This window comes from Anarrhichthys ocellatus, unplaced genomic scaffold (assembly GCF_004355925.1).
Source record: "Anarrhichthys ocellatus isolate YVR2014 unplaced genomic scaffold, GSC_Weel_1.0 scaffold20, whole genome shotgun sequence".
Classification (NCBI taxonomy): domain Eukaryota; kingdom Metazoa; phylum Chordata; class Actinopteri; order Perciformes; family Anarhichadidae; genus Anarrhichthys; species Anarrhichthys ocellatus.
The window spans coordinates 4,560,502-4,572,408 of NW_022280050.1; the positions used below are offsets into that span (position 1 = coordinate 4,560,502).

General features: G+C 41.9%; 2 protein-coding genes across 3 annotated transcripts in view; one reads left to right on the forward strand and one right to left on the reverse strand.

Moving 5' to 3' along the window:
• The first annotated feature begins 2,777 nt into the window (after nt 1–2,777).
• On the forward strand, nt 2,778–8,291 carry ankzf1 (ankyrin repeat and zinc finger peptidyl tRNA hydrolase 1). 2 transcript variants are annotated; one of them, XM_031858681.1, is made up of 16 exons: nt 2,778–2,843; nt 3,220–3,361; nt 3,449–3,567; nt 3,654–3,756; nt 3,829–4,040; nt 4,113–4,222; nt 4,445–4,598; nt 5,071–5,293; nt 5,394–5,492; nt 5,603–5,767; nt 5,900–6,028; nt 6,129–6,396; nt 6,515–6,626; nt 6,709–6,876; nt 6,965–7,035; nt 7,155–8,291. In XM_031858681.1, exons 1-16 carry the CDS (start codon nt 2,841–2,843, stop codon nt 7,279–7,281), a joined length of 2,205 nt encoding a protein of 734 aa, XP_031714541.1. In that variant the 5' UTR covers nt 2,778–2,840; the 3' UTR covers nt 7,282–8,291. The 2 variants fall into 2 exon arrangements, with proteins under 2 accessions (XP_031714541.1, XP_031714540.1); XM_031858680.1 differs by having other exon boundaries at nt 5,600–5,767; nt 7,155–8,290.
• Nucleotides 7,627–11,907, reverse strand: part of glb1l (galactosidase, beta 1-like) — a 9,591-nt gene continuing 5,310 nt past the window's right edge. The window contains exons 2-16 of the mRNA XM_031858682.1: nt 11,350–11,519; nt 11,124–11,274; nt 10,881–10,941; nt 10,708–10,802; nt 10,448–10,628; nt 10,288–10,346; nt 10,070–10,191; nt 9,827–9,867; nt 9,612–9,730; nt 9,455–9,529; nt 9,280–9,369; nt 9,037–9,150; nt 8,746–8,877; nt 8,201–8,428; nt 7,627–8,103 (exon numbers count right to left, since the gene is read on the reverse strand). Coding sequence (XP_031714542.1) covers nt 7,900–8,103; nt 8,201–8,428; nt 8,746–8,877; nt 9,037–9,150; nt 9,280–9,369; nt 9,455–9,529; nt 9,612–9,730; nt 9,827–9,867; nt 10,070–10,191; nt 10,288–10,346; nt 10,448–10,628; nt 10,708–10,802; nt 10,881–10,941; nt 11,124–11,274; nt 11,350–11,519 — 1,842 coding nt within the window. The 3' untranslated portion in view covers nt 7,627–7,899. The remainder of the gene's footprint in view (nt 8,104–8,200; nt 8,429–8,745; nt 8,878–9,036; nt 9,151–9,279; nt 9,370–9,454; nt 9,530–9,611; nt 9,731–9,826; nt 9,868–10,069; nt 10,192–10,287; nt 10,347–10,447; nt 10,629–10,707; nt 10,803–10,880; nt 10,942–11,123; nt 11,275–11,349; nt 11,520–11,907) is intronic.

Sequence of the window (11,907 nt, forward strand, 5' to 3'; positions counted from 1 at the left end):
CTTTCGTACCACAATACATCATGCCCGCTTTTTCTGATCATACATTTCAGTCGCACTGGTCTCCTACGGTAGGTTGATGCTAATGAAATCTTTACAGCAAGTGTTGGCGTTAGTTACCTCTTTCTCAGAAAACTAAACGTTGTGATTCCCTCTCATTAAAAGCAGATTAGAGAGCTGCAGCATGCCATCCAAGAAACTACTCGCAGACTGGCCGAAGTCAGGCTAAAAAGACTGCGTGCTGAAGAAGAGATAAATCAATGGTAACGTTACCGGTATTGTAGTCCGAGTATTTAGCGTTGGTTTGGTTAACTCGAGGTGTATTGAAAATTCGGGAAAAACACGATTTTGTCTCCACCTGTGTCCTCTCTGTGACGTTTTTGCATAAGTCACTCGGTGGTTATTGGTATGGGTACAAAGTCATTGTTCAAGTTTTAAATAACAAACACAGAAAAGCACACTATTCACTCTAGCTTTCATGTTCAGCTTTTTGTCATATTTGGCCCCCTAGATGTTTCATGTCCTTCAGAAAAAAAATCTAAAATAGTATACATTTAAACAGATGCCATCTGTGAGAGGAAGTACTTTGCGTGACAGCACTGAAGTTATAAAATAAAACAAATGTAGGCTACATTGAAGCATTCTTTGGACAAAGTTTAGGAGCAGCCAGTAAGAGGAGTAGTGGCATTTGCTCAAGGCTACCACTATCGGCTGTCAAAAAGGGGAGGTTGTACAAATCACAACTATTCTTAAGAAAAACACGTTGAGACTCTTAACTTTGTAAGTTGTTATCAACAAGTCAAGATGAGTTGCAGGTCTTTAAACTTGATTTTTACATTTGTTAATCGAGTGTGATAGAAGTGAGTCGCCTGCTCTGCCTCTCTAATATGCAGCATGCTTACCCAATGTAAAGACAGCCACATGTCAAATATACCTTTTTTTTTCACAACAGACATTTTTACATAACATGGCAGAGAAATAGTCAGAATGACCTCCACGAGAAGGAAGTGTTGCTTCATGCTTCCAGGAACGGACCATAGATCCTTTTTACATGATCAACCTCAGTTAGTGTCCTGACCTGTTACCCAACAGTTTCTAGCTTCACTTAAGGTTGACCAAATAATACATTATAGACTATTATATCATACAGTTATGACTTTGTTTAATTTCTATTTGTCTTATGATTCCTGTTCTTATTTGCAGTACGGTAGAAACTGTGCGGAGAATGGATCTGATGATGGAAAAAGGTAAAGTTGTGAGTAAGTTGGTGGCACTGGGTCATCTGCTGCAAGAGGAAAAGCACCTTTCTGAAGAACTGAATGGAGAAGCCTCTGTGGACAGGTTAATATGCTGTGCTATGGGCGTAGAGAGAGAGAGTGTAATCTTTGCATAAACCAAACTTGTTGTCCTATCCAGAATGATTTCACTATATTTATTGTCTTTCAGCAACGAAAGGAATGATTTGCAGGAAAGGAGTGAGCACATCACAAACAAAGCGAGAAGCCTTGCTGCTGAAATTCGGGAGGTGGAAAAGCATCTGGCAGAGACAAAGGCTCGTAATATGGCTGGTAAGGGGAGCTTGGAGCTTAACTTGGATTTGAAATGCAGTATTTTGTAATCTGCTGTCTTTCTTTGCCAACAGCACGAGCTTTGATCCAAGCATCAACTAACAAATCAAAGAGAAATCGACGCAAACCGAGTGAATCAAAAATGTAACATTTGTTTTAAAGATTACAGGCATGTTTGTTTTTTTTTATTTTTCAATGCATTTGATATTCATAATAAATTGTGTACATTTTTTGTTTCACTTAATAAAATGTTTGACTTGATCTTCTCCCAGGAGCACTTGTATTTAATAACCCAGCAGGATGGCTCTCTGGATATGCATATTTGGTTTGTTAAAAACAAAAAGCAAGTGGTGGTACGCAACTGTCACAGTGGCTGTCAACCCAAATAAATGCATGATAGTAAGGGGCTTAAATACTGTGAAATATCCTTCATCTAAAAGGATAATTGGGTCACTGATGCACCTGTTTTTGTTTGTCTGTCTAACATTAGTGTTAAAATCTACTTGTGTCTTGTCTTGATTAGTTGATTCATTGCAGACACAAACAGTATATTTTTGTTTAAATAGACTTGTACAAACAGTCCTGTGCATAGATATAAACTTCTATTGATGACTCTTTTCTCACTGTGCATACAACTGATTATTGCTTATAAGAAACAACCACCTTCCCGTTTATAGCCTTCCTATTTAACAGGACAGAACTCGTGCAATAAATAAAAGGTCTATGGCCACCGAGTAAAGGTAGCAGTACCACAGCATAAAAATACTGCTACAAGTTGACGTCCTGCATTGAAACAATAACTAAACGTACAAAGGTATTGGCTTCAAATTATACTTAAAGTAAAGCAGGCTTTGTGCAGAATTGCCCATTTCAGAATTACTGGAATGTAATTAGTGATGCATTGTGTGTACAAAGTGGGGGTAAATTACTTAACTACTGAGTACCTTAACCTATAATAAATAAAATGTATTGGTTCATTTGTGTATTAATAATCAAAATCTGTAGAGTAACTATAACTAAAGTGGTCAAATAAATGTAATGGAGTATTAACATCTGCTTCAAAATGTAGAGGAGTAATGGAAATACTCGCGTAAAGTACAAGCTCGGTAAAACGGTAGCTTTCTTACAAAGTAAATGTACTTGGTTACTTTCCGCCGCTGCAGCCCATAGACTGCCTTCTCGTTGACGCTTTATTGTCACTTCCGGGCTTCCGTAGGTTTGTTATGGCGAAGCGAGGCAACACAACATTAGCACTACGTTTCGAAACACATTTTTATGGTAAGGTGTTTGCTATTTTTAAGTTGCTAATTGTAACTTACAGTAGCTGTAATATACTAAATTACCTTTTAGAAAAAGGTAGACTGCACACTTTTGTAAAGAAGATAATGGTTATTAGTCACTACTAACTTACATGTGGCGTTCAAAGAGCATATTAATGTTACATCAGCTGAGATAACGTTAGCTTTCACAATAGGGTAAAAATGGGTTATAAGCTGTGGCCATCTCATGACAACAATGTTGTAAGAGCTAGACTAAGCTGTTAACTGCAGACTAGTAGCTAATTATTGTGGCAATATACGAAACGTATTGTTTTGGATAACTCCGATCACAACAGTAGGTAGGTTTCTCTACTTGTTATGTCTTAACTTGACAGGTCGATGAGGTCCAGAACATGACGACTGGTGCCGAGTACCGCTCCATCTTTCTTCTGTCCCCAAATGACGAGGCTCTGAGCGGACTGAGAGAAGTGAAGTCCATCCTGAGGCAGGCTGTAAACACTCACCCAGCCTCAGACGGTGCGTGTATGAATTGTCGCTTTTGGTTTCTGTAAAGACGGTAATTTTCTGTCTATTTGAAGCTGATCTCAATTGCCTTCCTCACAGAGTTGGAAGACAAATCCCCAGAAGATGACAGACAGCTGGAGTCCAGCCTGGTCAGAGAGGTGTCGGACAAGATGGTCTGCTCAGCCTGCAAATGCCCCTTTATCAGTCGAGAGGAACAGGTGACGACACAACAAACTTTGCTCCATTAAGACTGTACATGAGCATGGGTCGTCATTTAAATACAACATTGTCTTTCATGTTTCAGATGGAGCACTACAAGCTTGACTGGCATCGCTTCAACTTGAGACTAAAGATTTCGGCGATGCCACCAGTCACAGCTGAGGAATTTGAAAGGAAGACTGGAGCTGGTGAGGAAACCGGAGTCCTACGTCGAAACGAGAGCGACCGTATAGTTTGTAACACGTGTTCTTGCTTTACAGGAGACATGTCGAGCATCTCGGGCTCCGAGTCGGATTCAGAGGAAGAAGACTCGGATAGCGAGAGCGGAGGAACAAGCAGCAATGTCACCGGCACCGATAACGAGAGCTCAGTTGAAACCAGTTTATTTACCGGCCGGCATCCCAACAAGGTGTTTTTCCAGAACTCGGCCGGACAATATCTGACAGTGTACCGCTGCATTCTACGGGGACAGGTGAGGCTCAGCAGGTACAGTACGGTACGGTGTGTGAGATGTGTATGTTAACAGACGTTTTATTTATTTCAGTCAGGTGATGAGGAAGAAGTGGGATCCTTCCTGAGAGTCATGAGTGTGAACACTGTGTGGGTCATTCTCATGACGGGTGGAGGCCACTTTGCTGGCGCTGTGTTCCATGGGTGAGTGTGAGGGAACCGTGTTTTTTTTGTTTGTTTGCTTTCAGGACCTTAGATTACACGTTATGGCTGGAATTATAAGTGGTAAAAGAAAAGAAGAGTTATCACTAACAAGAAAACCTGGTCAATAACTAACTAACTTTTGGAGTGAAAGTGTATATACAGTTGTGTCAGTGTACTAATAGGTTGTGAGTGGTCTAACTAACACAATGTGTTGCATTACAGAAAAGAAATCATTCAGCACAAGACCTTCCACCGATACACGGTGCGAGCGAAGCGCGGCACCGCGCAAGGAATCAGAGACTCTCAGAACCGCAGTCACGCGCCGAAGTCTGCAGGAGCTGCTCTGAGGCGATACAATGAGGGGGCGCTAGTCAAGGTTAGTTGATTTAACAGCCGCTGTCATTTCTTCCTTCACAATGATAGTTTACTTTTGCTTTCTGCTGACTTCCATTATTTTTTCTCTAGTACCAAATAAGTTTCTGTTCGTGTATCCATCCTCCTTTTGACAGAGGTCATTTTGTTTACTTATGCGAGTGTACCTAGGTGCTGCTTATTCACAAAAACAGTTTGCTCTCTGTGTAAAGGTTACTTATTCCAAAAGGAATATTGGATTGTCAGAAGACGACTACCAAAAATGTCCAGCAACAATTTTCTCATTTAACACATATTGCTCATTTTATGACCGTTCAACACTTTAATTAAATTTAGAAAATGAACCTATGTAACATGTTGTGATGTAATCCATTCTTAGGAGTTTTCTTTTCTGCAGCGTAGTCCACAACTCAATTATAAGGTGAGGTAGCAATTTCTTCATGTGCACGCACAAACACTTGTGTAACATTTTGCAGGACATCCAGGATCTTCTGGTCAGCTGGGCTGAACACTTGACGGAAGCCTCTGCGATATTTGTACGAGCTCCCAGCTACAATAAGAGCATCTTTTTTGGTGGCCGTGCAGCTCCGTTTGAGAAAAAAGACCCCAGGATCCACACGCTCCCCTTTCCCACTCGCAGGGCGACCTTTCGGGAGGCAAAGAGGGCTCATGAGGTGCTTTCCACCGTCCGTGTTTATGGTAAGCTGAATTATACATCCATGGAATGATGACATGTTATCTGCTCATTGTCGTACAGCTAGTGTATAATCAATACGGTGTGCAAAATATCTCGCTGCAGGGAAAGACACGGACATGTCTGCAGTCTTTGCTCCATCTAAGAAGGCCTGGAAAAAAAGTATCAAACCCACAGCACAGATAAATAGAGATGAAGAGAAAGGTGAGCTGAAGAGGTGGACATGCACAGTGTGTACACTATGGGCTTACATTCTATTGAGCTCAATGTGGGTCAAATATTGACTGTGAATTCTTTGTTTTTGGCATCAGCAGATGAAAACCACGATAGCTCTGGTGAAGAAGAGGGTGGAGACATCCAGATGGAGATGGTGGAGCTGACAATAGGAACTCTGGACCTCAGGGAGTTTGAAATCTATCCCTCCAGGCACAGGAGAAGACATAGGAGAAAGAGGGAGGAATCCAAACTGCAGAATGAGGGTAGGTCTGGTCCACATAGGTGTTGCCACGTAGGAGGCTAATATAGCTACATTACAGAACCCCAAGATATGCTTATTTATCACATAAAGGTTCTGCAAGATTTATGAAATTTTACATCCATGTGTGACACAGAATTGAGTCACACAGAAGCAGACAATCAAGAAGAAGTGCTAGAGGCTGCACCAGCAGAAGATGCCCCTCAAGAGACCCAATCAAAGCACAAGAGGAAGAGGAAAGCACAGAGCCAGAAGCAACTAGAAGGTGAGCAAGTGCTTCTTTCTCACTATTCATCATGTTGCACCTGTTACTCAATCTTGCCACTTGTTTAAGATACTTATTATTTCGCTTTCTGTGTCTATAGAAAGTGTTGATGAGTCGTCAGAGTATGGCCTGAGGGATGAAGTGTTCACAGCCTGTAAGGTTGGGGATGTGGACTTTCTACGTGGGCTCCTTCAGCCACCTGGAGAAACGGCACAGAGTGGAGACTCTTCTGATGTGCCAAGTCCTCTAACGCTCCTCAATCAGCCCATAGACTCGTCGGGGTTCACTTTGCTGCATGTTGCCTCAGCTGCTGCACAGAAGGCCGTGATCAGGCTGCTCCTGGATGCAGGAGCTGACCCAGCCTGCAGGTATAGAAATTATATTTTCAAGCGTGGTAAAGGTTGATATTTCAGTGTGACAATCTGCAGCAATTGCAGTGATTCTATACCCGGTCTTAAACGTTACTTCTGAAATCTTCCTTTACAGGGGTAACAAAGGGCAGACCCCATATATTGTCTGCCCTGACAAAGACACAAGGAATGTCTTTCGTAAATACATGGCCGAGAATCCGGACAAATATGACTACGTCAAGGCCCAGGTAAGAATGTGCAGTCTAACTCTTACACGTATGTCTTTAAATACAAGCGGAGCACTCGTTCTTTACACCTGTGCACCTCTAGGTCCCTGGGCCCCTAACGGCAGAGATTGAATCCAAAAAGACGGAGAAGAAAAAGGCACAAAAGGCAGTGAAAAAACAGCGAGAGAAAGAGCAGAGGGAGGAACAGAGGAAACAAGAGTCGGAGGCAGAGGAAAAGAAGAAGTTTGCATCTCTGACTGATCGTGAAAAGGTGAGTTAAGGTGTATTTAATCTCTGATATTCAGGTTATGTTTTTTTTTTGTTTTTAAATGTTAACCGTTTTCTTTTTTTTGTTAAAGAGAGCTCTGGCAGCAGAGCGGAGGTTAGCAGTGCAAGTAGCTGCAGCAGGAGATGGCCTATCTAATGTCAAGTAAGTCCCAAAGAGCCGTCCTCTCATTGAGTTTAGTCATAATGTAACGTAGGACTTTGCACTAGGAAATAATGTAAAAAAAATAATACAATGTGCTCTTTGTGTGTCTTTGTCTCCAGGAGGTGCTGGTCGTGTGGAGAGTCTCTGCTCGGGAAGATCCCATTTCAGTACCTGGATTATTCGTTCTGCTCCCCTCCCTGTGTCCAAGCACATCGAAAAGCCCACGCTCTTCCAGGCAACACCTAACACGTTTAACAAAAGAAAATGCAAATTGGGGAAAAAACAAATCTTATTTAAAGAAGAGAAGGAAAAAAAACAACCAAGTGGCAAGTTTCTGTCTTCCCTTTTCCCGATTAAGATTTCAGAATTTTTGATAAACAACTAAGAATGATGAAAGAAATGAAAATCATCTTTGGCTGGAAGGAAGTGCCCTCATTAAAGCTAAAGTGAGATTTGGCAGCCTTGATAGAGATCTAATATGTGTCTTGCCAATGTGCTAGTTTAATTTTCAACTCAAAACATGGATTTGAGATAAAAAAGATTATCACGTCAGATGATCTCAAGACAACTCGGGGAATAAACCATATTAAACATGATAAATGTATAATTTATTCACAGTATCAGCAACTATGGAAATGTAAATAAGCATACAAAAAACAAAACTGTAATACTGTTATGTCATTGTCATTTTTTCCACAGTGAATGTTGAACATTAAAGACAAAATCCTCTTTGCATCACTGTTTGACTGATTGGCTGCTGTTTTAAAGCAGTGGACATTGGATTGCTATGATTATGAATTCAGTCAAACTTGCTTCATTCAGATGGTGGTATGTAGCATTCCTTCAGCTGCATGTTGCGCTCCATTAAGACTTTTCAGCAATGACATTAAGCTGAGGCCGGTCCATGAAAAGAGCCCGTAGGTGTGCTGGGGCCCTCTCCAGCTCGAGCACTGTGATGTTGTTGGGTAGGGTGGTGCTGAGCAGGGGTCCAGGGATATAAAGAGTCTGTTGAGGGCCCCTTGCTGGCCAGTATCGTCCCAGATTCACACCATTAATCCAAACCTGACCCTGATATAAAAAAGGACAAAATTATTTTTTTGCCTGGAATCATGAGGTAAACCCACAAGGAATAAACACCCACCACCCAAAAAAAATTCCACATTACCTTTGTCCATTCACTGAGCTTGAGAAAGGTATCCCAGGCCAGGCCGTTGGGCTGTAAGGTCCCCATGTACAAGACTGGTCCGACTGATGTGTCCGTTTGAGGGACGGGGAAGGACTTTTGACTGTCTGAATGAGGCCATCCTCCAGCGATGGCTCCATCAATGTCCAGAGGGTAGATGTTCCAGTCAGTCAGTACATCTCGACCCAGGATCAAGTTGCTCAAGAGGCCCTGAAGTACATGCATTCTGTTTAATAGCGTATACTTTGTGTAGGTAGGTCAAGCTAAACACAGTAACCATCAATAATAGGAATAGTCTTCATTTGTCATAACTGTTTTAGGGTCTGTGGTTTGTCAGGAATGTCCCTGATAAAATTGTTTGTGTACACCCCATCATATAAAACTTAATTTAAGATTGATTTAGCTGTAATTGGATTCAGACACAGAGTATTGAGGTTTGCAGAACCCTAAACAATGGGGTGTTAAAGAAGTGATGGTTTGTGCAGACAAGAATGCAGTTTACTGTCTACAGGACTTTGTTCTCTTGCCTTGTGTTCATTGATCTTGCTGCCAAAGTTCACCCTGCCCATGTTCTCAACGAGGATGTCCAAAGTGTCCCCCTGCTGTCCAGTTACGTTCATCACCAGCACAGTGTCTCTCTCCAACAGACCCTGGAAAACCTGTTCACACAGACACACACACTCAATGAGCGTGGACATTAAAAACACACCTGACATTTTAGAAACAATCATGGCTGTTTTCAACCTGTGATGTTTTCCCTATACCTGACCTGACAGATCTGATTGGCCAGACAACAAAAGTTCATTGTGAAGGCTTACCCCATTGACGGACACATATGCACGGTCATGAACCCCATTCAGCGGAGAGATAAGTGGCGTAGGCTCTGAGAGGTCCCGGGGCAACGTGGTCCGATAAAGCATGTATCCATAGTACTGAACACAATAGACATGACAGGTTGCAGACACAACAGTCTAGAAGTTCTCCACGTTTCAAGAGGTTTACTGCCACTACAACACTAGTCCCCTCCCCTGTTGTTTGCCCTTTGGACAGACACACTATACCTGTTTCATCTCTTCAAACGTCAGAGGATACTGCGATTTCACTGGCCCGAGGGGTGAGAGCGTGTTCAACAGGCCGCTGACGTTGCCAACCTGAAAAAAGTGTCTATTATTGGCATCAGTCACAACATCCGGCTCTTTACACTTTTTTGCACTTCAAAAGCTGAGATTATTTTACCTTTTTCAGGGTCACAAAGCCATAGGCAAACTTGGGAGTTTCTGGTGGCATGGGGCCAGAGGGAATATCTCTAAACTGTAGAGACAACAGCGATGCGTTAATCATATCTTCAACATATGAACAAGTGTAATCAGGACCGCAGTTAAATCGATGCTACCTGCTTGATGACGTCTCTGATGGCCAACAGCTTCTCTGTGGGGTCTCCTGCCTCAGACAGCGGGGCGTCGTAATCATAACTAGTCACTACTGAGCGGAACCTGGTGTCATGATCGGCACCTTCGGGGGAGTTACAAAGGATCACAAGCTGAGCCTTTATCTTTATCTAAATCGTGTGAACAACTGAGGTACTGATTATGAAACCAATGACTTTACCATTCCAGTAGCCAAAGTTAGTGCCTCCTTCAAACATGTACCTGAGAGGAGAGAGAGAGAGAGAGAGAGAGAGAGAGAGAAAGAGAGAGAAGGAATGTGTTACTCAGTGTGGGAAACTTACCGTTCATCACACAGAAAGGTGCAGGAGCAGTTTCATCTCAAACTGTCAGTTGATGCATCCTAAAGAAAAGGCTGGCAATATTCTATATTTTTGCACGTTTGCGAGTGTTTAGGGAGACATACATGTTGACGTTGGCCCTCATGATTAGCATTTCTTGTAGCACTCTGCTGACCTTCTGAGCATCAACCACAGCATGCTGATCTCCCCAGTGGTCCAACCAGCCAGTGTAGAACTCTGAGTTCACCTGTAACATCATTTAAAACATGTTACCATCATATGCTTGGTTTGAGGAGTCAGTAATAACTGCATCTTAAGATAAGTGAATTAATATACAACTAACCAGGGGACCTCGAGGTTCAAACCGCCTTTGCCGGCTGAAGGCTTTAGTTATGTTGGTGTCTGTATGAGGGGATAAATTGTAGAAATTGCAACTTTCCGTATGAATAACATTAAGTACAGGGTGCTTGCTATCTTGTTAATAATTTTCATCAAATACCAACCTGTGCCAAAGTCCACTGTGGCATATAATCCCTCCAGAGTCCCGCATTTCATTTCCTTGTCTGTGTTTCCATCAGTGGTGAACAGGACTGTGTCTTCCCCCAGAAAGAAGCGAAACAGAGTCCGCAGGTGACGCATGTAGTTGTAGTCACAAGCAAAGTAACTTCCATATTCATTCTCCACCTGTGGCCAAAGAAGATGCGTAATTAAAACCAATATTATAATACTAATTCATACAAAACGTAACCACTTCATGCTCTACCTGGACGGTGATGATGTTGCCCCCGTTGATATACAGCCACGGCTTCATTTTGGGCAGAAGAACAGCAAGCCAGTTGCTGACTTCCTGGACATAATCTGGAGCAGAGGAAAACAAATCGATGGCATATTAGAATAAAAAAACAAAGACACATACAGTAGGTGCAGTAGTCATACCTGTGTCAGCTGAGCGAAGTATGATGTTTGGTTTCTGAAGTAGCCACGCTGGCAATCCGCCCTGGGTAGAAAGACCAAACATCACTGAAAGAATGCAGCAAATAAAGCATACTCTTTTCTCAGTTTCCACATTGTCAGTCTTGGTTTAAGACACTTTTTTCTGATCATTTATCACATGTTTCAGGCTTTGATGTTACAAACTCCTTTTGTTACTACAAATTGTTCAAAAGCTCAATGTCTCACCATTTCCCACTCTGCACAGATGTACGGTCCGGGACGCAGAATGACCAGAAGACCTGTCTGATTGGCCAGATCCAAAAAATGCTCCAGATCTCGGTCCCCTTTGAAGTTTTGGACCCCCTGCACCGCTTCATGGAAGTTCCAAGGCACATATCTGTGTGGAAGCAGAACACATGTCCTGTAAAGAAAGAGCATACCTAAAGCGAAATATGCAATGTGTTATACTTACACTTGGATAGCATTGAGTCCAGTCATGTACATCTTTACGAGACGGTCCTTCCAGTAGTACTGTGGGATTCTGGAGTAGTGAATACTGCCTGAGATGTACTGAAAAGGCTTCCCATCTTTGAGGAAACAGTTGTTTTTGTAGTCTATCAAGAATGATCTTTCTCCAGAGACCTGCAAGAGATGGCATGGTATATAAGGTGTATCTTAAAAAAGCTGGAAGTTTGTATTGACACTGTAATCTCTATTAGATACAATCAGTGGTGGAATGTAACTGAGGCACTTGTAGTTCACGTAGTATGACTGTAGTAGTTCCATTTTATTGTATTATATACTTCTACTCAACTACATTTTCGAGGTAAATATTTTAGTTTTGACCCCACATTTATTTTGAAGCTTTAGTCATAACCAACTTTCCAGATTTAGATTATTAATAGAAAATATAAAATCAACTAATAAATCATGATATATTATTGTAGGTTAAGTTACACAGCTGAAAATACATTATTTTCTTACTCGAGTAAGAGTTGCAGGAATTTTACTTGTACACTCTGGTATTGCT